At 36.1% G+C, this 26000-nt stretch overlaps 1 protein-coding gene across 25 annotated transcripts in view; it reads right to left on the bottom strand.

The window, feature by feature from the left end:
• Positions 1–26000, bottom strand: part of MCTP1 (multiple C2 and transmembrane domain containing 1) — a 514406-nt gene that overhangs the window by 265321 nt on the left and 223085 nt on the right. For all 25 annotated transcript variants that reach the window (XR_012130151.1, XR_012130150.1, XR_012130148.1 and 22 more), the window contains exon 2: positions 9848–9962. Coding sequence is in view for 22 of the 25 variants with exons in the window: in XM_073233821.1 (XP_073089922.1) it covers positions 9848–9962 (115 nt within the window). In the remaining 3 variants the exon portion in view is untranslated. The remainder of the gene's footprint in view (positions 1–9847; positions 9963–26000) is intronic.

The following is a 26000-nucleotide window of genomic DNA, read 5'->3' as shown; positions in this document are numbered from 1 at the left end:
ACAGTACTCAAGATGACTCCTCTTGTTTTCTTCTCCCAACTGGAAGGAAGGTGGAAGAGGGCCAAAGAAACACTTGTGTTTTTGTCTTAGGGATATGACGCAGAAGTTACCCAAAGTAGCATATACTCCTTCTGCTTACATCTTATTAGACAGAACTTAGAACTTAGTTGCAAGGGAGGCTGGTACCTTCCAGCTCTAGCTGAGTAACTGTATGTCTATCTAAAACATGGTAGCTCTATGATGAAAGAAGGGGAGGTAACTAGTAGTCTCTGCTACAATACAACAGATGAGCTCAGTACTGCACTGTGAATATTGAGTTACTCAAACTGTTATCACTTTTTTCCATGGCAGCAGATAGCTTTTTCATCAACTCTCCCCAATTAGTCCTAATCTTTTTTCTAGACTCTACATGGAGAGAAAAAAAGTGAATAATTTTATGTAATAGTCTTTCAAATATTTGTATAAGGTTGTTAGTATCTTCTGTAAGTTTTCAGGTTTACAACTCTCTGATTCCTCTCCTATTTAAAAAGTGATTTCCAAATCCAAGTCCAACTCTCTAATTTTGCATCAATTTTTGATTGTGACAGTTACTTCATAAATTCTATTTACTCACCTCTTAAAATATATGTTGAGCAGGTTTGGGCCTGGCTCTGCAGCCAGAATGAGTTTTAAAAGTATGAAAAATAAAAATGCTATAGAAATCCTGGATGTGGCTATCATTGTCATTATGTGTTTTTTTTTTCTTGCACAGCTGGAAAAATAATCTACTCTTATTTACTTCCACAACCTTTCCTAACTACTTCTCTTTTGTTTTACATGTTTTGTGGCAAAGAATCCACTTAGACTTGTCTTATAATGGACCTCTGCTAAACTTCAGTCCTTTGATCATAGTCTGTTTTACTAAGAATGTAATGCAGGGCTGTTTTCTTTCTTTCCTAATAACCTGTAGTTCAAATTTCAAAACACCCTTCTATGCTTAAGTTCATTTGTGATTGGTATTTTTATTAAAATAACTAATATACTGCATGCAAACTATGTGCCAGGCATTATTCTTGACACTTTACATATCTCAACTCACAAAATCTTCAAAATAATTTTATACTAGATTATTTTATTATTTTATACCATATAATCTCTAATGGATAGTTGTAATTATTACCAACACCATTGTCATCTATGTAACTACCAACACAGGACTTTACAGAGCTGCTGTGTTGCAGAACTCCAGGTGTGAAGTATGCTTCCTAGAATTGGTAATGTGTTAGGCATCACACAGACTAGGTGCTCAGTAAATTCTCATGGAAATTTATTTTTTAGAACTTTTTGAAAGTAGAGTTTATAGAGTCTTAAAAGGCAGTACACATTGAAAGTAGAATCATACATTTGCACAGGGAATAAGATTGTAGGGGTAGAAAAGCACAACAGAGGTCTTTTAATGATGGAGCAATTTAGACTCAACCTTGGGATTTCCTAAAGATATTTACTAGCACCACCTGCATAACCTGAACACATAATTTAATGTGTATGTATAGAAAACAATAGCTATTCTCCATCACTTGTGTTTAGGAGCTAATGTAGTATTCTTGATAAGTCAATGCATGATTCCTACATTCCTAGAAACAAACAATCTTTCATGACTGAGTTGGGGAAAAAAAATCTAATTAGACAGATTGCTAGTAATGAGATTGAATCAGTAATAAAAAAAAACTCCCAACATGAAAAAGTTGAGGAACAGATGGCTTCACAGGTGAATTCTACCAAACATTAAAAGAGGAGTTAATATCTATCTTAAACAATTCCAAAAGACTGAAGAAGAAAGAATGCCTCCAAATTAATTCTACAAGGCCAGAATTACTCTGACACAAAAACCAAAGACACTACCAGAAAAAAAGAAAGAAAATTGTAAGTCAGTAACCTTGATGAACATAAATGTAAAAATCCTCAACTAAATACTAACAAATTGAATTCAACAATACATTAAAAGGATCATTCACCACCATCAAGTGGGATGAATTTCAGGGATGCCAGGATGGTTCAATATCCAAAAATCAATCAACATGGCACACCACATTAACAAAATGAAGGATAAAAACTATCTGATCATCTCTACAGATGCAGAAAATGCATTTGACAAAATTCAGCATTCATTCATGATAAAAACTCTTAACAAACTGTATAAAGGGAATATACCTCAACATAGTAACGGCCATATATGACAAACCTACAACTAATATCATATTCAATGGTGAAAAGATGAAAGCTTTTCCTCTAAGATCAGGAAGAAGACAAGGGTGTCCATTCTTATCACTTCCATTCAACATAGCAGTGGAGGTCCTAGCCACGGCAATCAGATGGGGAAAAGAAACAAAAGGCATCCAAATTGGTGATGGAGAAGTAAAACTCACTACTTGCAAATGGAATTATACTATATATAGAAAACCCAAAAGACTCCACTAAAAAACTATTCAAACTAATAAATGAATTTAGTAAAGTTGCAAAATACAAAATTAATATACAGAAATCTTTTTCATTTATATAGACTAATAATGAACTAGCAGAAAGAGAAATTAAGAAAACAAATCCCATTTACAACTGCATCAAAAAGAATAAAATACCTAGGAATAAATTTAATCAAGTAGGTGAAAGACCTGTAGATTGAAAATGATGAGGCATTGATGAAACAAACTGAAAACACCACAAATAAATTGAAAGATATACAATGCTTGTGGATTGGGAGGACTAATATTATTAAAATAGCCATACTGTCCAAAGCTATCTACAGGTTCAATGCACTGTCTATTAAAATATGCATAGTATCTTTCACAGAACTAGAACATACTGGTCATTACGAAAGGGGAGGGGCATGAGGGGATGGGTGAAATAAGGGTAGTGGTAGAAGGTGAGGAATTTAGCATAGCATGTTTGTTAAAATTTCTAAGTCCCATTTTTCTGTGTGGCCCAGTAATCATTTGTTTATCGAACATTAACTTTTTCATATTCCTGTGAATTGCTTTCCTTCCTTTTGGAGTCCCAGTCCCCTACCCACTTCTACTTAGTTCAGGATGACATACGTACCTCAATTTGCCTGACTGTCTTTGGAATCTCATGTCTATAATGTGAATTCCCCCTATGTCAGTAATTAATATCAAAATCCAGTAATTCATAAAATTTCCTGTATGCTTCCACCATGAAGGAATATATCCTTTAAGAAGTCTAAATATAGAACACTGTGAGTACAAGCTAATTAACCTCAAGTGAATTTAAGGATGTGTCTCTAATAAATGGAACTCAGAGATGTACTTTTAAAATTAGTTAAGCTTAAAACAATCTTTTATTAACAGGTGTTGAATTAAATTATACTTATTCCAAATCAAATTCACCTATAAATAACCAAATCATACTTCAAAAAAAAAAACCACAACAACCCACCATTGGCAAAGTCTATGCAGATTCTGAAGGAAATATGCATATTGATCAGTCTTATCTAAATAAACTACTGAGAACAGTAGCAAGGATTGTACACAGTGCCTAGGTGAGGACCTTCTCCTGTTCATGGCAATGATAGCTATTTGAAAATGTTCAATAAAAATCGATCCTTTTTCCTATCTATACATAATTAAACAAAGCAAACTTGTATCCATAGTAATAGAAGCAATGCACATTGAGAAGTAAATATTATTTAGTTAGGTGTGATACGATTGCATTTTGTATGTGGAAACATCATCCTCAGAGTCTCTTCAGGGAACTGGTGTAGTATGTACTCTATGGCTTAGGAGTTGCAGATTTACATTTGGCAAAGGATGTCACCTATTGACAAACCTTGGAAATTTTGAAGAAAGGATTATCCCCACGTATGTAGTGCTGCATACAGTCTAGAGAAGAGCCACTGGACCCTTTGCTCTGGCTCTGGATAGATGAAGTGTTAAGACCAGTATAAAAAGCTTTCTGGGACAATGGTGCAGTCATTGACTCATTTGCTAAATCTCCAGATAGAATTTTTTGTTTGGGTTTAGTAATTTCATGGTTCAAGTGATATTAATATGCAACAAGGGAATCTTTGTGAGTCAATAAAAGATTTCTTTTGCATCTGTGAAAAAAAGAAAAAACAGAGCAAAATATATGTATTCTGCAGAAGCTTATATATAGTTTATATACATGTGTATAAATATGTGTATGTATAATATATATACATATATTAGAAGCTTAAATCATAGACTATATGAAATAACTATCATTAAAAATGAGTCACTATGATTTTTTTTTTAATTTTCCCAATGGTAGGAAACTGGAGAAAGATCTGAATAGCATTAACATGTATGTATATGATTGTCTCCACCTATTCCTGATTCCACCATCTGTAAGATATGCAAAAAAATGATCAACAGCTACGATTTACCATCTTAACACAAAAATGCAATGTGACAAACCAATTCTTGATCGAAATAGCTCATAAAAAGCTGTAAAAACCTAAAGAACAGGCTGCCAAAAAATGTATCTCAAACTTCGGAGATAAACCTTTCTCTGATGATAAGTTACATTCTCCTGGGAAAAAAGGTATGTTCATAACGCTTAATTTTCAGATTAACTTTAATGGAGATGAAGATTTTTTTTCTAGGAGGCATCAGTATACACTGTGTCTCTGAAATGTGGACACTTCTGAAAGTGAAATGGAGCACTATTAACAATTACGCCAATGAACACGTGAAACAAACAGAACTGCCCCCAGGCAAACTAGGACATATGGTCCTCTTACCACAGAGGACATTCCCAATGGTCAAAATCAGAGGACCCTGAACACTAAATGGGGTGTGAATGTGCTGGGGTGGCAGCTGCTTTTAACAGTCAATCCTTTTAAGATTAGAGGACATAAACGTAAATACCAAATCTCAGGCCTGATGCATAATGCACACTAGAAATATTACTACACTTAAACCACTCAGAGACTAACTCTCTTTAAGAGCTTTCATAAATTACATTCTAATTTTGACAAAATTGTTGGCAGGCCCTCCAATGTGAAAAAGGCTTTGTTTACATTTAGAATACAGAATATGTTTTAGTTTTGTGAAATTCGAAACAAATGCTTTCCAATTCATTTCTCAGACCTATCTTACAAGTGGTGTAAATCCTCAATTAGTGAGGTTTCACTGAAGCATGAATAAAGTACAACTTGGCGGGGGGTGGGTAACCTTCTAAACCCTTTCCCATCCCCCAGGTTTCTATAATTCTCACTCTAACCTGAAAACAAGAACACGGAAACTTTTCCTTTAGTGCTGACACATCACACTCAAAATGGGCCTTAGTATTTCAGAGTGGAGTGATAGAAATTCTCTACCTCAACTCCATGTACAAATTCTTGATACTTACAGACTGAATCACAATAAACAAGTTCGTAAAGATTGCTTTTTTTGATATCTGAATTTGTTCCTAGTATTTGAAGAGGAGCAGTTATCTTTTGCCATGGGCAGACTTGGGTTCCCCCAAACATAAGTCCAAGTCCTGAATTCTGGTATCTATAAATCTGACCTCATTTGAACATAGGATTTTCATAGATGTAATTAAGTTAAGAATCTTGGGACGAGATCCTGGATTTAGGGATGGCCCTAAATCTAATGACTGATATCCTCATGAGAGATATGATAGGGAGATCGAAGACACAGAAACACAGGGGAAGGCCATGGGAACGTGGAAGCCGAGCCTGGAGTGGTGCACCCTGAGCTAGGAATGCCTGGAGCCTTCAGACGCAGAAAGAGGCAAGGAGGAATTCTTCCCAAGACCCTCTGGAGGGAGTGTTGCCCGCCCTACCTCGATCTTTTGACTTCTGGATTCCAGAATTGTGAGGTAATAAATTTCTGTTGTTCTAGGCCCCCAAGTTTGTGGTAATTTGTTAAGACAGCCCTAGGAAATTAATACATTCTCAATGGCAAATTTCAAGAAATCAAATTGTAGGGCATTGCTATCACCAGATGTATCTACACAGGTTGCTTTTATTTGTCTAACAATACAAATAGTCACCTCAAGACATTACATTCAATATGCGGTAGATGATAATATAATTCTGAAAAGCCCAACTCAGTTGAAATGCAAATGGCTTTTTCTAGTAATAACTAGACATTGATATTTGTCATAGGACTTCTACCTAAAATAAGGAACTAAGTTAAATTAGAATTTCAGATAAATAATAAATACATTTTTAGTATAAGTATGCTCCAAATATTATGAGATGTCTTTATTTTTTTAATATTTATTTATTTACTTATTGAATACATTTCACTATGCAAGTTTAAGGTATACAGTATGTTACTTTGATACATTTATATATTATAGTATGATTGCCATTGTATCAATACTTACATTACATAATTATGGTATACTATTATTGTCTATATTCATTATACTCTGTATTAGATTCATGAAATGTTTATTTATATTAAAAGATAATGGGTTGTTTATCTGAAATTCAAATTTAACTAGGCATCTTGTATTTTTATTTGTGAACTCTGGAACCCTATAATTGCAGCAGAGAGATTGCTCATCTCACTCAAAATCACATAGCTGATAAAATGTTGAGCTTAGATTTGATATTATGTGCACCAGACTCCCCAAGATCATATACTTTCTAGTCCACTATGCTGCTTAAGGCAGAGTTAATAAAACTTAGGAAAAGGCAGTAGCATTCCAAAGAGCCATATGGTTGCTGTTCTATAAAACAGGTTATAAAATTGAAGAATGATGGCCAGTTTTTACGGCTGAGCCCACATCAGTGCCTATTATGTATGAAGGAAGATTCTGGAGATGTAAAGCTCAGACAACATCCTAGTAATGGTGTTGATATTGGAAATGAGCTTTTCCTTTCCACTATTCTGTGTAAGGATGATAAGGGACATAGAAAGCATAGGCGTTTTGGTTTTGCTGGGCCGGAGGTAAGAGGATCACTGTAAGAAATGATCAAAGAGTACTATTTCTGCTAATTCTAGTAGTTATACAAATATTTTTGCTTACATTCACCTTTCCCAAAATCCACATGACTCCCAGGCTCCTTAATCATCAGCCTTAAAAATCTCAATAGTTGATCTGAATTTCCCCATCCAACTGATCTCAGGTGCTACAAGACATGCCCCTGAAACATCTCGAATATTTTCCTTTCCTTCACCATTTCCACATTCATAATCCCAGCTCAGTCCCCCAAAACTGACCTTCGACATGACAGGAGTGCTTGCCAGCTTGTTTTCTCATTTCAGACTATCCATCTCCATTTAATTTTCCTATATGTATGTAAATTATATGTATATAAATTGGCAAATGTAAACTGACCCAATACTATCTGTCCAATCATATGCTTAGCGCATCTGTTATTCATATAGGTAGAGCTTAGATAAATTTCAATCAATCCCAAACTTAATTCATATTATTTCCTCTGATGAAATATCTCTTTTCATATCTACCCAATAAAAACTTCATGAATGCCAGGCAAATAAGTATAAGTAAATAGTGAAGTTGGATTAGAGCTTGCATTTTAAACACTTCAGGAGAGCTTTCATATCCATAAAGTAATCTTTTCTCTCTCTTTTTTTTTTAAAGAATATCACCCTCTCATTCTACCATTAAAAAGTTCTTATTCTTGGCAGAGACATGTATAGACAATAATTTGCTACTGTAATAAAGACAGTGGTGCCTGCACAGTGCCATCCAGGCTCAAAATTGTGGACATGGAATGATGGAACAAGATTGAGCACACCTTGTCCTCAGGGTAGTGCTACTCAGCTCAAGTAACTGGCCCCATATGCTGTCAGAGTTTGCCTGATGTTTCCTCATGATTACATTGAGTCTATGCATTTTCGACAAGAATGCCTGCAGGGCATCACATCCATCTGTCTCATTACTGCTGAAGTTAACTTTGATCACTTGGTGGTATCCTGCAAGTTTCTCTACTGTAAAGTTACTACTACCCCTTTGTAATTCATATGTATCTTGTGAGGAAATACTTTGAAGTGACACAAATAGCCTGTTTTTCATCACAATTTTGCACATATAGTTTTAGCATCAATTGTTTATTTCTGCCTTCAACAATTGTGACTACGGTGTTTGTTAAAAGGTGATTTTCTGTTTCTATTTTCCCTTCTGCATTTGTTCTTTGGAGCTCTACCATAAAGAAAAGCTATACCTTCTCAACCATGTATCTATTTACCAGCATGAACTCATAGATATTTACATTATTCTATAGGTTACAATCCATTATCACCATGATTTATTTTGTTGCTGAAATTGCCCCAGCTTTGACCATTAGGAGCTCCTTTAAGTTGGCTCCTGTCATTTTGACATTCTGCCATCAATGTTTGAGTACTTCCTTACTTTTTGGCACTGCAAAATGTTGCAGGCTCATCTTGTACTTCCCCACCCCAGATGTGCAATGAACCATTTCTCCAGGAGCCCTGCTTAATAAGCTGTATTTAGAAACCAAGGGCTGGGCCCGGGGTGACGGCTCCTTTGTCATTGTACCTTGATGGTTGCTTATAGGACCTTCAGCAGTTAGGGCGAGGAGCACATACACACACACACACACACACACACACACACACACACATCTCTATCCATTTTAATTTCTATCTATCTGTCTATATATTAAAAACCACTTAGTTCATATTGATACCTCTCTAACACACCAAGGTTCATTCCAGCTTCCCCCATTCTATATTGGAACTTCTTTCTCCAAACAGTGAAAGGCCTGGATCTCTTCATCTATAATCATTTAGTTATTCACTCATTAAGTAGTTTCAGAATCAATAATTATGCTTTAGAGTACATTATTTATGAATAGTTCTTTTTGTCTTGATTTTTATAGTGTATAATCCAAATACTACTTTACATAATCATTTAGATTAGTTGTTTTATTCCCCATCCAGAGGTGTGGTTACAGCTATATTTCATTTCAGGTTCCTCCCACATGCTGGTTGATACATATACACATATATATGTATGAAACTTAAAAGATATATATTACATATAAATATATATAATTTGGTATAAATTTTATAAAAAATAATTTTATGTATTTATATAAAACTAAAAGTGTTACATAAATACAGCAAAATAATACTATGTTAATAGCATTATTTTCTTTCTTTAACTGTTGATTATTTTGGGGCAATTCTTAAAAGCTTACATATACATAAAAGTTCATATATATATATATATATATATATATATATATATATAAATTCTTACATAAATCTCTGGTCCTGCCTCTAAACTGGATTAAAATAATGCTTAAGGTAATCCAGGCTAACTGATCAGGAGACTGATTAGATCAGGAACTAAAGAATATTTGTTTTTCCTTCATCATGGCCTATGAAGACTTGTTTAATCCACAGTGAGACTAATGACATGTCCAACCAAGCCTCAGAAAATTACTTGTTGGGAATCTTCAAAGTTTTAGGGAGATGCTAGTCCCAGATTCTGCAATTTCAGCAGATTCAACTAAGCAAATCTATACAGCAAACAGAATTTCAGGTCTGCCAAAAAGTGACTTCTGATAAGGCTTCAATTATTGTGCATGTGCTTAACCAATTGTGCTACTAATTAGGTATAATGCAGAGTCTAGTTCATTAGTGGTTCGGAGGGACCTAGCTGTCTAGGTGGGACTAGTTCAGTGCTGTCGAACTTGCTCCCTAACCTCTTTCCCATGGTCACAGCTATCACACAATGTTTCAAACCACATCCCTGAACCCAACCTTCTAAAAATAAAAATACTATAGTTGATTTTTTTTTTTACTTAAATAACTATAGGACAATAAAGTTTGTCAAAATATATAAAATTAGCTTCCAGGTAATGTTGTTCTTGTGTTCTTACCTCCTCGATCTCGGGCGGCTAAACTTTGACCCCTTCTTAATGTAATGTCCAGTTGGTACATTCCGGGATCAGCCAAAGAGACATCTGCATTACTGGTTCCAGTGGTATTTATTTTCTGGAAAACAAGAAATATACACAATATTAAATTTATCATCTCTCTTCCATGTCTACCAATGGGAGACTATATGTAGCTTAACTCAAACTATAAGAACTAGTCAATAAAATAAGCCACCTTCTGAATTCACACATCGTAATCACTCAGTCTCTGAAGATTTTGAAATTCATGAGATTCCTTACACTCAAAGTAAAAACATAGCAGTTATAGGAATCCGTATTTTCACTCAGATTAGAGATAAGAAATAGAATATGAAAACCGTTTCCCATGGAAAGTCCCACATAATTCAACTAAGGAAGACTAACAAAGGAACAGTGTCTGAAGTAAAAATACAACCAGTGATGGATGTATGCATAACCAGAATGGAGTTATGCAGGAGCAGGAGATTTCCACATACCTGAGTTGAAAATTAAAATGATTTATTCAGGTGACTTTGTTGACTCATTTATCTACATAAAAGGGTTCATACTGATGGATTACACACTTCTATATCAACCCCAACATAAAATATGATATAATTATACAGAAATTCACCTAGCATTTTGACAGTATTTGCAAGAAATAAATTCTCAGTGGGACTAAATTTCTAATGCTGCTTTCTATGGAATAGAAGTGCACAAGCTATTTCTAGAACTAAAAAATCTTTGTAAAACTACCTCTGTAGAATATCTTTAGCAACAATGTATGCTGTCCATTTACACTTTAGCAACAATACACTAGGCATTGAGTTACAAATGCACAGGGAAGAAGAATGACTACATTAAAACCACCCAAAAGAAACATATTAAAATTTGTACATGGCATATTTTATACTTTCTGCCAGTTTGAATACAGCAAGAATATTTACTTTTCTTCACATGTTGGAGATGATTTTAAATTCTTATAATGTTTTCCATTTTAAAATGAATGTCCTTTTGTTTCAAAAAATATGCATGGATAAGGGAAAATATTAGACACCACAGTTTACAGTAACTACAACTACACAGCAGCAACTTTTTTGAGGTTTCAACACCAAAACAGTAAGTTTTCCTATAGGAGCAATTATCATTTAAAATAAGCAGCAGCACAACTTTGACTGGTAACCCAGACCTGTCATCTTGCCTCCAGTGACAATAAAAAAGAATTCACTTCTTCTCGTGATGTCCCTGTGTCTGTGACTGATGGCACAGATCTCCAAGTTGCTCAGGGTAGAATTTGACAAGATAGCTTTAATTTTTTCATTTCCCTCTCCCCCATCCAGATTGCTGCCAAATCCCACCCACTCCATTTCCATATTATATCTCCCAGGTGACTTTTTCCTTTTAATTCCTATTACCACTAATTGGGCCAGACCTTCAAGCAACAGGGGCGAATAACGTAAACAGATTATCTGGCTCTTCACTCAAACATCCAATTGCCCCACCTCCTTAGGGTTATCAATTATAACAATTTAGGGCATATCCTTCCATTCTTTTGAAGGTCTTATATAAATACACATACATATAGGTTTATTTTTCTATGGATGAGTTTTCAGCTTTTGTTCTTAACAAAGATATCACATTTTGCCTATTATGTCAGAATTTATTTAACTTAAGGAAAATATTATGGGCACTCTTCTAATCAATATATATAGACCTAGCCAATTTTTTTTTAAGTATATCATTTTCCACAGTGTGGGTATACCGTAACTTCTTCAATTATTTCCCTAATGATAGACATATGAGTTGTTTCAGGAATTGCCACTATATGGACTTGTGCTTTTGTTTCTCTTATAGGATGAATTTTTCCAGACATTTAAATAGTTCACACTCCTATCAAATGTGCACAAAAATGCATCTTTCCCATATCCTAATCAGCATGAGATGTTACAAATTTTCAAGTTTAATAGGTGAAAAAGGTTATTTTCCCTTAATACACATTTCCAGAACAATAACAAGATGCCTTGAAAACTAGTGTAAATGGCAAGAGAGTGACAGCTGTTCACTGGGGCACACAGAAGACGCCAACTTGGAAAAACAGAAAGCCAACCAAGGTGGTCTAAACAACTTTTCAAAGAACAGTTTGTATGTGGGTTTAATTAATATTAAGTATTAATATTAAATAATAAGATTTAAGTTCAAATCCAGCAAATACTTGTTAAGTTCTAAGTATGTTCCAAGCCTTTCATTAGTTTCTTTTATATACATGGTTTCAAAAGAAACAAATCCATTGATAAATATTAAGTGTAGATAGATTTACTATTTTCTAAAAACTGCAATAAAATCTACAGGAAAGGGGAATTTTCTACCCACTTCCATTCTCTTGCAGTTTTTAAAGGGTACTTAAAGCTAGAAAAGATTGAATACTCTCATATCTGTATTCTTTGTACTTTTCACTGCTCTATTCAGTGCTTCTTGAAGTTCAGAGTGAATAACTCATAGAGTATCTGGTTTTATATTTTTAAGTGTACATTATAGTAAGTGGGAAAGTCAAGGAATTTTCATAGGCAATTTTAACTATACTAGATTTTTTACTTTCAGTGTTTTAGAATTTAGTACCTAGTTAAGAAATAACTTCACTGGACTTTTATTTATTTATATTATTCAGTCTTTTTAGAGCCTGAATAATATTCCATGGTGTGTGTAATATTTTCTTTATCCATTCATCTGATGGCAGACATTCAGGCTGTTTCCCTATCTTGGCTATTGTGAATAATGCTGTAATGAACACGGTAGAGCAGCTATCTCTCCAAGATACTGATTACCTTTCTTTTGGGTAGATACTGCCTTCCCCCTCCTGTTCACCACCCATGCTTCAAAGACCATCTCATTAGCACTTTATATTTTTCGTGTCCATTAACATATTCTATCTCAAATGTTATATTTGCCATTTTAGATTGTAAACTTTTAAAATCAGGAAACAGAGTACTTAAGGACCAAGCTAAACACAAATTATGATAGAGGCTATGAAAACAAAACGCTGTTCGCAAGGGCACGTGATCTAGCTCAGCGGACACATACACGGGTGTCTCTGACAGAGTTGACCACTCCATGGGTAGTCTGTTCTCTCTCCTTTACTGGACCCGTATGACACCTAATTTGCATGACCTTCTTTCATGAGGAATCTAAGTGCGCTCTTAGAATCTTCCTTAGTGTACTTCTCTAGGTTACTATTACCAATTGATCAAGATTGGCAGTTAATAAAATGAAACCCTGTCTACTCCAAAGCCATAATTAAAGAAAGCATGTGCTCCAAATGAGTTATTAAGTCATTGGGAGAGCAGGAAAGAAAGACCAATTATTACGGAAGAAGAATCTGTGGTGGTCTCATAGAGATAACAATGGGTCAGGGTGTGAAAATATGGGTAGAATTCTGACAAGTGAAGATTTGGAAGAAAGGATAATGGGAAAACCAACATGAGCCCAGTGATGAGTAGTCACCAAGGGATGCATCACTGGATGTGCGAGAAATATGGTAGAAAGGCTGATACACAGCAACCCCAGGCTGAGGAGAGTCTTAATCTGTGGGCAGCAGCCCATCATGACAGGCTTTTGAAGGGAGAAACAATATAACAAGACCTCATTTAACACTTACTACCTATCTTTCATGCTTCCTGCACTGGGCTTAAGTGTTTAGACTTCAGAGCTGAACAAAAGCTGGCCTTTTCTCCCTGTAGGATGTTAGAGAGTAGAGAAATCCTGTGGAGATAGGAATTACTTAAAAGGCTTTATAATGATCCAGTCTAAGTCACAAGGGCCTGATCTGGTCAGTGGTAATGGAAATAAACAATGAATTTGAGAGATATTCAGGAGATTCAGTCAAGTGAATGTGTCAACTGACAAGATGTAGGAGATACACGGGAAATGGAGAGATGAGTCAAGAGTTGGAGCTGAGCCCCTGGCAGCATGATAACGGCAGCAGGCAGCAGACACCGAGGCCGAGCACTTTCCAGGCCCCGCTGCCCCCCGCCGCCTCAGACTCTAGGGCTGCAAAACAAGGAGGTCCAGAATGTAGGCAGATCTAGAAAGGCACCTCTCCTGAACAGGCCATTCGTGGAGAGATACTACAAATACAGTGTTTTCTTGTAAAGTCTCTTAAAAGTGTTTTAAGTTCCCAAATAAAAGCATATATTAGGAAAGATGTATCTGAAACACTAGGCACACATACAGCTCTAAAATAAGCTTTGTCATTGTAAATGTCTTTCTTTTCAAATTCAACATTCAGTGACTATGATAAGAACTTTAAACCCTTCCCCTCCTCAAACTGTTGCCCCACACTTAGACGTGTGTTCTATTTTTTTAGCCACTTTATTGAGGTATGATTGATATGTAAAAAGTTATACATATTTAATGTATACAACTCGATAAGTTTACAAACATATCCCGTGCTTCCCAAAGTTCCCTCCCACCCCCTTTATTATCATTATCATTATAATTTGTGTGTGTGTAGTAACAGAACGTGAGATTTACTCTCTTAGAGAATTGTAAGCATACAATACAGCATTGCTAGTTACAGGCACTATGATGTACAGTGGACCTCCAGAAATTACTCATCTTGCGTAAATGAAACTTGGGACCCTTTCACCATCACCTCCTCCTTTTCCCCTCCCCACCAGTTCCTGACAACCACCATTCTACTCTCTGCTTCTATGACTTTGACTATTTTAGTTTCTATATGTAAGTGAGATCATAGAGTATTTTCCTTTCTGTGTCTGGCTTTTTTCACTTGACATGATGTTCTCCAGGTCCATCCATATTGTTGCAAATGCTAGACTTCCCATCTTTTTTGAGGCTAAAATAATATTCCACTGCATGTTTATACCACATTTTCTTCATCCATTCATCCATCAGTGGACATTCAGGTTGTTCCCTTATCTTGGACGTTGTGAATAATGCTGCAGTGAACAGGGGAGTACAAGTATTTCTTGGAGACCCTGATTCAAATTCCATTGCGTGAATACCCGTAAGTAGGATTCCTGGATCATACCAAACCATAAAAGACTCCAAAAAGCAAAGCCAAGGCAATCCTGAGAAAAAGCAAAGCTGGAGGCATTATACTTCCTAATTTCAAACTATACTGCAAAAGTACAGTAATCAAAATTGTATGGTGCTGGCATGAAAACAGACACACGTAGACCAATGGATCAGAACAAAGAGATCAGAAACAGACCCATGCATATACGGACAACCAATATCATATTAAGGGCACCTATAATTCAAAGTGGAGAAAGGTTAGCTTTTTTAATAAATGGTGTTGGTATAACTTGATATCCACATGCAAAAGGATGAAACTAGACCCTTATACCACAGGCAAAAATCAACTCAAAATGAATTAGAAACTTAAATGTAAGACCTGAAATGGTAAAAATCCTAGAAAAAAACTTAAGCTTCTTGACTTCAGTCTTAGCACTGAATTTTTGGATATGACATCTAAAGCACAGGCAACAAAAGCAGAGATAGACAAATGGGGGTTATATCAAAGAGCTGCTGCACAGCACAGGAAACAATCAACAAATGAAAAGGCAACTAGGGAATGGGAGAAAGTAACTGTAAACCATATGCCTGATAAGGAGTTAATATCCAGAACATGTAAGGAATTCATATAACTCAATAGCAAACAAACCATTAAAAAATGGGCAAAGGACTTGAATAGACATTTCTACAAAGTCAACAGGTATATGAAAAGGAGCTCAACATCACTAATAATCAGGGAAATGCAAATATGCAAATCAAAATAATGAGGTATCAACTCAAGCCTATTAGGATGGCTATTATTATATACATCAAAAAAAGATAAATGCTGGTGAGGATATGGAGAAGAAGGAATGCTTGTACAACTTTGGTGGAAATGTAAAAGAAATAAACTCAAAATATTAAATTCAGAGTTCTAGGCACAGTTAGGGGATTCCAGAGGTTTTTATGACAATAATTAAAGTTTTGGGACTGTTGAAGCCAAAAAGCAGAAACAATGTTTGAAGTTGTAAATTATAAGTAAAATTCACAGTCTTATGAGGTCACTTATAAGGAAGTAAAAAAAATCAAAACTGCGAAAGACAGGGAGCCTGAGGATCAGAAAGGAAGCTTTTGGAAGGAAGATGCCCCCACATCTTCTTTTCCACTAAGGCACCATATTTGCTAAGTCCTTCCTCTACTGTTCCTGGCTTGTTTGAACTGCACCAGTTACTATACATGGTGATGTCAAATTTTCTTGTGCCTGACCCTTCTTTTTACATCCCTCATTTTTTAAAAAATTTTTTATTAAGTATTATTGATATACACTCTTATGAAGGTTTCACTTGAAAAAATAATGTGGTTACTACATTTACCCATATTATCAAGTCCCCCCCATACCCCAATGCAGTCACTGTCCATCAGTGTAGTAAGATGCCACAGAGTCACTATTTGCCTTCTCTGTGCTACACTGTCTTCCCCGTGTATATCCCTCATTTTATATAAAGCAGTGGTTCTCAACCTTGAACACTTAGGCTAGGCACACAGGAACTCTGGTGGTGGGGCCCAGGTATCAGTATTTTTCTTACTGATTTCACTCATGAAGCCTTCAATGACCCATTTTGTCCTCAGTGATTTCACTATGAAGCCTTCAATGACCCATTTTGCCAGTTACAAAAGCAAGTCTTTGAGCTTATATGCATAGAATTTCCAGACTTTTCCCATTTATATCATTGAAACATGTGGGGGAATATGTGTGGCAAATACTCTGAGGGTCCCTGTGACTGTGGGCTCTGCTGCTTTGGAGGCCTTTTTACCTGAGTGATGAAAGCTTTCACCAGAAGAATAATGGTGCTGATGAATTCAAAGTTGAGAGTGCCACCTAGCCTTTTTGAAATGTTCATTACTGGCAAAAAATGGGGTTCCTTTGTCAGCTGGGATGATTAATCCTTATTATTATTAGGAAGTAAAGTTATTGCAGTAATGGACAGGGAGGAAGAAGTATGCCTGCATTCTAGGAGATTTTCTTGGGTGCTTCTAGTATTGCCGTGCTCAGTGGGTTATAGATTGGTTAAATTATTCCCTATGTATTTCATATACACTCAGGCCATGCTCAATACAGCTCTACCTTCGTCTACCAACAAAATCCACTTACAGTTAGTTAAAACTACATGAAAGCTTTTATATTTTCTACTTCAAAAATTGAACAGCCTTGTCAAGGCTATCAAGAGGGATCACTGAGGAGAGCTACTTAGTCATTACCAGTTTCTACACAGTCCTCTCTCCTCATTTCTATGGCACTAAAATATCTGCACAGTGAAATCTCCATCAGATGAAAATCAAAGGTTTTTGAAATTTAATTTTCAAAAGCATAACTCAAAAGTCACTGGGATAGTCCAAGTTCAGTGAAGCTCAAGGATCCACTTCTCAAAGGAACCTTATGATTAGTCAGAGGCCAACTGAATAAATGACTTTAAAACTTGCAAGCACACAGAAGAAGGAAAGACCATGGCAGCCAATGGACGTCAGTCATGGGTCAGCCCACCTGGAAGAGCAGCTCAGGCTGGGTTCTATGTAAACTTAACTTCCTTGCCTCTTGTGCGCAGCTGATGACCCTGGAGCTGAGTATCTGAACTAAGGGGTATCTGAACAGGGTGGTTGGCGATAGGTTGTTCTTTAGCAAAGGTGCTTTTTTTTTATTAAGGTGTCATTAATAAACAATATTATGTTGGTTTTGAATGTACATCTCAATGGTTCAACAGTCCCCATGATAAGATTACACTGTGATTGTGAATTATTGTGCCCTTTTATCCCCCTCCCTTTTCCCCTACCCACCCCTCCCCCTCCTCCTTGGTAACCACTAACCACTTTAGTGTCTATATGAGTCTACTGCTGTTTTGTTCCTTCCGGTTTTTTTTTTAGCAAAGTTGTTTTTAAGCAAAGGTTATTCGGTCCAAGTTCAAAGAGAAGGGAAAGTTAAAAGAGGCTGGAAAAGCCAAAGGGTCATAATAGAGAGACTGGAGAGCCATCATGGCCCATGTATAACCTCAAATCAGGAAACAGGTGCTATACTTAAACAGAAGTATGGAGCAGAAAAAATACACGCAGTAGAGGGTAGAGTGCGACAGAGAGGTTGCAGACAGACAGAGCTGCCCAGGCTCCAACTTCCTCCATGGTGCTGTGCCATCACTGAAGTTCACAGACAATGCCAAGCGGTGTGAGCTGGCCAAAAAAAGTCAGGGCTCTGCAGCCAGTAAGTGAAGAAAACTTTATGTTTTAATGAATATTTTCCACAAGAATTGGGGAGGAGGCTTAGGATGAGGGTAGCCATATAATCTATCATTCAGTCTGGGTTACTTTGAAGAGAGAGAAAGGGAGAGCTATTAATAATTATAGGGCATAAACAGGCAAAACCAAAACTCTCAGGTACACTGGGATGCATGCATGGTTATAGGACTTACTGAGATAGGCTTTGGTTAACCAGAAAGATAAATGAAGCAGAAAAGTCTGATTTTCTGGTCATATTAAAGCTTTACTATAGTTTGTTTTAGAGCCAAACTACAGCCCTGGCTTAATTCCAGTATTTTGATTTTGCAGTAGCCCAAACCAAACAAAATGGGCCTGTAAATACTCAGGCTCACAAAATGGCAATATTTAACTGCTGCTGAAAAAAGTACAGAATTCAGTGCTCCCAGAATGTCTTTGCTGGGACTCCCACAACACGAATTACTCATCCTTGGCTTGTTCGCTGAATTGACTGTTCTGTGCCACATCACTTCATTAAAGCTGATAACTTTTCCACCTACACATATAGTATATAAAATAACCTGAGTCAAAGGGAAGCAAATAAAATTCTCTTTTTCTAATCCTTATGTACATGGACCACTACTATTTGGAAGACTCTGTACCCAGCCTTTGCATTACAAGATGCCAGTTCTGAGGTTGGGAGGGCAGCTATGATATCAGCTATTTCACTCCAGCCCCAAATACTTGTCTCCTCTGAACCTTTGTTTTCCATCTTTAAAATGGGATAATAGATTCCTTGCCAAAGACTATTTTGATTATGAGATAAAATATATAAAAGTGCTTTGTAAAGGTAAGAAATTATTTAAATATAAACAGTTATTCAGGGGCAGGTGATGAGGAGAGAGATTATAAAAGAGAGGAAAGATTAAAGGAGTCAAAATATGAGACCTGTACACAGGCCTAGCTATACTATTAAGTTGCTCTGAGGCAGCGGGAAATATTTTTTAGTTCCAGGGCCTCATTTGCCTCTTTAAAATAGGAGACTTGTCAAAATGAAAAGAAATTATGTAATTGAAACTGCTTTGTAAAGAGTCAAATGATTTACAGATGCAAAGTAGGTTCTCTCTGCTTTTTCAAATCATATATATATTATGAATACACTATTGCTAGTTTCCACAGAGAGTTGATCAGATTAGGAAGTAGATCACGCTTGTGTTGGGTCTCCTGCTTTCAGTGAGATTTCATTGCTTAGTGACTGTTATTTTTTTCTACTTCACCAACGTAATACCTGTCAGATCTGAGTCAAGATATAATTTATTTAACTCTTCTGACCTTCTGTTTGGTGATTTCCCAAGCACACCCTTCCTTCTCCACGGAAAACCACACTGCATTAAAAAGTGCAGAGGTACCCAGCAAAAAAACCCAACTCTAAGAAGGAAAGACTTGTCAGAAAAACGGTGTAATGACCTCATGTGCTTGATGTTATCTTTCTCACCTTGATCACTTCTGCCAATAAATGTCTTAATAGAAGGGGCGTCCAGTTCTATCATTTCCAAATTGGGGCAGCATGCAGAGGGAAGCATTTTGTTTTGGAGGACTTGAATTTTTGGGATTCTAACAAATATGGAAGGGAGAAGCTTGTTTAATGGATGTTATGCTTGATGCTAAACATTTGCAATATTGCTGAAGAGTATGTCTAGTGTTTCTATGTGCTCACATCGGTAAAACTGGCAGCACACAGATCCAAGCCCTCCTCAGCTTTTAGTATGAACAAAAAAAGAAATATTCTTATTAGACTTAAATGCATATCCCTCCTTTGTGTGGAACAATTCTACAGTTTTCACTTTTCTTGTGAATCTTATGTGCTTTTTTTTCATATTTGGGTTTCTTTTTTGGAACTCTGTTATTTCTTTCAAAGATAACTCCAGGCAAAACTGAAGAGCCAATGTAATATTTTAGTTTTTCTATCAGGTATCAGCTTTGTGTAAATGTCCTATCAATTCCTCCAGTAAAATTATATAGGTATCTTTCAAAAGAATATGAAAATGCTTTACATAGCATGAAATATATACTTTTATTCTAACACTTGGGTTTCTTGGGAGAAAACCATGGTGATGGTATTTTTTCTGAATAGGAAATTAGCAAATTTTAGCAATTAATCTCCAACCCCTCCCCCCATCAACTGCTGACTTTCCCCAACACCCAAAATTCATCTCATCCTTACTCCACTTGTTACCCACTCACTCACTCACTTACTGTTTTTAATCCTCTACTGGATGCTCAGCACAGAATTAATACTATAGAGAAAACAGAAAGATGTTGAAATATATCCTTGGTCTTCAAAGACTCTCATGAAGACAGTTTTACAAGTAAAGTTTAAGCACCAGCATGGAAAAACAAGACAAGAGGTGTTCTGTGGTGGCAGGAAATGAAAAGTCCTCTCCTTCTCCTATGAGCTGCCTCTCCTCTTGGTCCTGGCTATGGGTTAGAGGCCTCATTGCAGAATGTCCAGCCACCTAGGCTAGAAAACCTCACACTTGCTACTCTTGGGCCCCTTGACTGCAACCATGGGGTCCTATCAATTATATTTGAAAATCGTTTCTTTAGTTAACCTTTGCCATCATTTCAGTCAACACCTTAATCATCTACTCTGTAGGCCAACTGCTATAGCTTCCTGCCTGCTACCAGACTCTGATCTCTCTTGTTCATGGAGTCATTTAAAATGGTTCTTGTGCAGCATTTTTAATCATATGGGCAAATGCTTAGGAAAAAGCATGAGGTGGAAAGTACGGTGCAAACCTGCATACAGAATGATATGAGCTAGGTTAAATCCATCTAAGTCCTTGAGAAAAAGACTGGAAGGAAATAGAACAACATGTTAATGGGAGCTATTCTGTGGATGATGAGATTAAGGCTAATTTTACTTTCTTCCTACTTTTCAGAAGTTTTTAAATTCTTTACAAATGTATAGTATTATTGGTCCAATAATTTAAATATTTAAATCACTAAATAACACTGTGTTCTGCTGCTTCTACCTTTGGTAACTGTGTTAAGGATACTGTGAAATGGAGTTTTATAAATTTGCTTTGATTCAAAAATGCTTTCACATGGGGCAAAGCACATCAAAATGCCATTCCCTTCTACGTATGAGCTGAAGATGAAACTCATGTGCATTTTATCCCTTAAACAATCTCATGGCCGCAGGTGCACAGCTAGGGTTGAAGCAGGAACTCACACACTCAGCTTTGCAAATAGCAGGTGATTCCTCATAGGTATAACTGAAGCACAAACATGGAGCTGCAGTGGAGTCAGGCATAAAGTAGCCCTCAGTGAATTGGGTGAATTTATTTCACTCTTTACCATCTTTGCCAACCCTGGTAGAAGGAATTATTAGGAATTTCAAGCAACAACAACAACAACAAAATATAGTATTGCATTATAACTCAGAATATCAAATAAATATTCATGATCCATATTGATACAAATTGTTTGAATAAGGAAGTAAATAAATAAATGGGGGAGAATAGACAAACATATGGTGAGCAAGAATTCAAAATAATTTCTGTAGATCCTGCTCAAGGAGGTTGGACATAACTCCCCACCTCTTAAGTGTGGGGGGCACACAGTGACTTCCTTATGAAGAGGAAAGGATGGAGAAACCTGAGGAATACTGCCTCAACCAGGTGCTCAAGGTTAAAGTCAGTCCTGGGAAGTCATTTTGTTAGTATGTTCCCTTGATTGTTTGTGATGAGAATGGCACTTTATCCTTGTGGTCTTCCTTCCAAAACACATAACACACAACATCAGACAAACCCACAGTGAAGGACAGTCTATAAAATATCTAACCAATACTAAACAAACTGTCAAGGTCATCAAAAACAAAGTCTGAAAAATTGTCACAGCCACGAGGAGCCTACGGAAATATGAAAACTAAATTAAATGTGGCATCGTAGATGAGATCCTGGAATGGCAGAAGGACCTTAACTGAAAACTAAGGATCTGAGTGGACTTATTATTAATGTATTAAAATTGGTTCCTTAGTTTTGACATAAGCACCATACTAATTAATGTAAGATGTAACAATAGGGGAAATTGGGTGTGGGGTATGTGGAAATTATCTCTTCCATTGTTGTAACTTTTCTGTAAATCTAAAAAAATCCTAATATAAAAGGTTTTAATTTTTCCACAATGTGGTTCATGTGAAACCTTCATCAATGATACTTTAATAAAAAAAAGATTTTAATTTTTAGAAGTTTCCATATAGTTAATTATTTTGTGTAAATAACCTAACGTTTGGTAGGTGAGGAACTATTCTAATTTGGTCTTTGTTTGGTAAGTATAATGATACATGTCACAGAATGCATGTGACTGATAAATTAACCTAATGTGCCTCACCATCCCCTTTCTTTCTCCCATTTCATAGATGAGAAAACTGAGGGTGAATGTATTTAAGGGATACAGTTATACATTAATCATGATTAATCAAATTTTTTAGTGTGACTATTATAAACATTTCAACTGCAGGTAAATGAGACAATGAACACAGTAACCACACATTAGGCTGTAAGTAACAAGACTTGGATTTTACTTCCTATTTCTGCATAAAACAAGCTTTATTCCTTACCTAAATAATCTACTCTCTTTGATCCTTAATTGCCAATTTGTAGAAGGAGGAGGCTGCTCTGTATTACTTCCAAATTTCCTTCTTGTTTCCAAAAGAAAAAAGAGCAGATTCTAGCCAGAATTTTTTTCTTTAAATTTTGGCTCTTTCACTCAGTAGCTTAGGTTCATCTTAAAAAATGAGGATAAAAACAGTATCTAGCAGATAGAGTTGTTGTGAAAATAAAGTAATATGTATGAAACACTTAGTATCCTATGCTAAAAATGGAATATTTGGACCCTGCCTTTACTATTAAGATGACAGTCAAATAACAGATAAGGACATAGACTATGGTGTGAAAGATAGATTAGTATCTAGTTGAGACTTTAAGACATACTCACAAAGGAAGTGCTTTAAAGAAAAGTCCAAGCAGCTGTAGGAAGTCATTTGTCAGGGATAAATATTGAGATTTCTCTATTCTCACAGATCTTCAGAATCTTTCAACCATGAATTAAAATGCTCTCACCTGAGTATGAATTTGTGAAGAAAGTGTAACATTCTCAGTTATTTTTACATACAGTGGGTGAGAGGGCTGTGGCCTAAGGCATGAATAAATGAAAAAGCCAAGAAATCAAAAATACATTTCTATGTTCCTTTGAAATATGTCTTTCTACTTTTTGATGAGATTTCAAATTCAAAATGTTGCATTGCAGGAAGAGTGTTAGTTTTATTTAGTACACAAGTCTGTCATAAAGATATTTTATAAGGGCTTTCCATATGTAACTATTAGCTTAACAAATGTTAAGGTGGGATCTACTATGGATAAATGGTGGACCCTAGACATTATTAAGATTTGTTATAGCTAGGTAAATACAATGCAAATAAATGTTTAGTTTAAATTATCCAATTAACTAATATTCTTCAAGTGTTCCTTAATACTACTTTCAAAAAAAGAGCTGTCTTAAACTGCCAAAACTTGTGTACTTTCATGTGAGTAGATAATTATGTTAGATATCACTTGCATATTTTTTAAACTTCCTCATAGCTTAGCATTAAGCCGATAATCTACATTGGCCAAATATATCTTAGTAATAGGTATTCAGCATAGATAAGCTTTGACTTACTACAGAAACACATACCATTCATCTTGCCAAGCAAGTTGTGGGTTTTTTCCTTGAAAGTACTCTTTGTGATATACTTCTAAAAGTTTTTTGGGGCTAAGTTTTCCCTGAGCCCACTCAGGGATACAGATAACTTCCTACCTGGCCAATGGGCAGCCCTCTGTATGGTGCCTGAATAACAGTGATGACAATGGCAACACATACTGACTACCTTCTAAGCAGGCATTTGTTTCTGCCTTTTCCCTTCCCAATAGCTATCAATTTTTTGTTGATAATCAATATTACTTGCTCCTCAGCTTAAGGGTGGAGAATGTCAAAAATATTAGTCCAATCCAACTCCCCAACTACAATGACCTGTGCAGGGTTGGGAATATGACCTAAGCTCTTCCAATCAGGGTAAATCATAGGACTTTGTCGAGAATGCTGGAACAATAAGCTCAATCATTCCTCTTGGACAAGAATGAGAAAACACATAGATGGCTGTGGGAGAGCTGGCAGCCATCTTGGGTTCGTGAGGGAAATTAAATGGGCTAAAGCTAACACAGGGAAGGCTGGGTAGAGACAGAAATACAATATATTCTTGTGACTTGACTGAACCACTGAGTCAACCTCTAGATCTTCCAGTTATATGAACCAACAGATTCCCTTTATAATGCTACTCAGTTTGAGTTGTGTTTTGTTACTTGCAACCAAAGTTATCCTAACTGATAAAATAGTTAACACCAATGGAACACAAATATTGTCTCATTTATTTTGCACAAACACCTAAGAAATAATGACTTGTTATCCCGGGAATACAGATGTGGAAATTGAGGTTTAGAGAGGTTAAATACCTTGCTTCACCTAGGAAATAATAGAAGTAGGCTTCAAACTGTTCTGTCAAATGTCGAAAGCCCATGCCCTTAACTACTATGCTAATGCTTTCCTCCCAGATTAAAAAAATAAGTCAAAAAGTGAATTAGATATCTGAAACTAAATGACAGTTTTAACTCCTCAGACCCTAATATAATTTTCCTTAGCTTAAAGTTTACATCAAAAGGAAAGAGTTGGTTGTAGTTAAGGGGAAAACACTTTAAATTCCAGAATCTTTCTCATAGAGAAGATACTTTTCTCTGCCTTCTATTACTTATTTTAAGTAATTTGTAGGGCATTTTGGGGTTTCTAATCAAATCTCTTTGGTGTCATTAACTAAACTAAATAGTTAATGTTAACTAAACTAATTAGTTAACAGAATTCAATCATACATATTACCTTTATATCAACTCACGTAGTATAGAAATAACATATAACTTTCTCCATCCAGAAGGTACAGAAAAATATCTTTCCTAAGAAAGTAGAATATATAATTTAACTGTAATTTTTTTGATTTCATAGACTAAAATGTACCCCTTCATCTTACATAAAAATGTTGTTCACTTCTTTTTTTAAAAGCTGTTTTACATCAGTCTCCTGTTTCTGTTAGTTGAGAAGCCAACTATGAGCTCAAACATCTCACTTTCCACAAAAGCACTTGGTTCAAACCACAAAAGTCTGAAGGCCTGAGATGTCATCACAGGTTCTGAGTCTCACCGCCTCACCGCTGGAATCAGAGGCCCACTACGGCTCCTTGGGTTGGGTCAGTGTGGTCTTGGAGACATTGCCAGTCACTGATAATGGGCATACCCACATTCATTTTTTCACTGCTAGCAGTCTGGTTTCTGATTCCAGTCAGGAAGAGTTTGTATATACAACCAAATCAAATAGGTATTAGGTCTATTTACTGCCCAATAGATGCTTTAACTAACAATGTGAATATCAGGGACGCAGTGTATAAAGGGTGCAAACATTTGGAAATTCAAACTGCTCCATATGAAACTACCAGGACTGAGCCATAAACAAACGTAAGTCATAGCAAGTTGCCATAAAACAGTGGAAGACCCAGAAATTTCTATTTGGCGTCATGGTGTATGGATGGTGATGGGCAAGCAAAACAGCAGAGTAAAAAAATAGCCTGCTATGCCATTCTCTTGCTAAAGACAAACCACAGCCTACACATGTAGTTGGGCAAACTGCACGCAGAATCCCTGTATGTCTATCTCAGGGTGTTGTTTCATTAAAACATATTCACTGACTTCATATTCCAAACTGTACACAAAAAGTAAAAGTGAAAAGTCCAATTTTCTAT

Source organism: Manis javanica, chromosome 1 (genome assembly GCF_040802235.1).
Source record: "Manis javanica isolate MJ-LG chromosome 1, MJ_LKY, whole genome shotgun sequence".
Classification (NCBI taxonomy): Eukaryota; Metazoa; Chordata; class Mammalia; order Pholidota; family Manidae; genus Manis; species Manis javanica.
The sequence above is the reverse complement of the archived record's forward strand: the minus strand, read 5'-3'. Positions and strand labels throughout refer to the sequence as shown.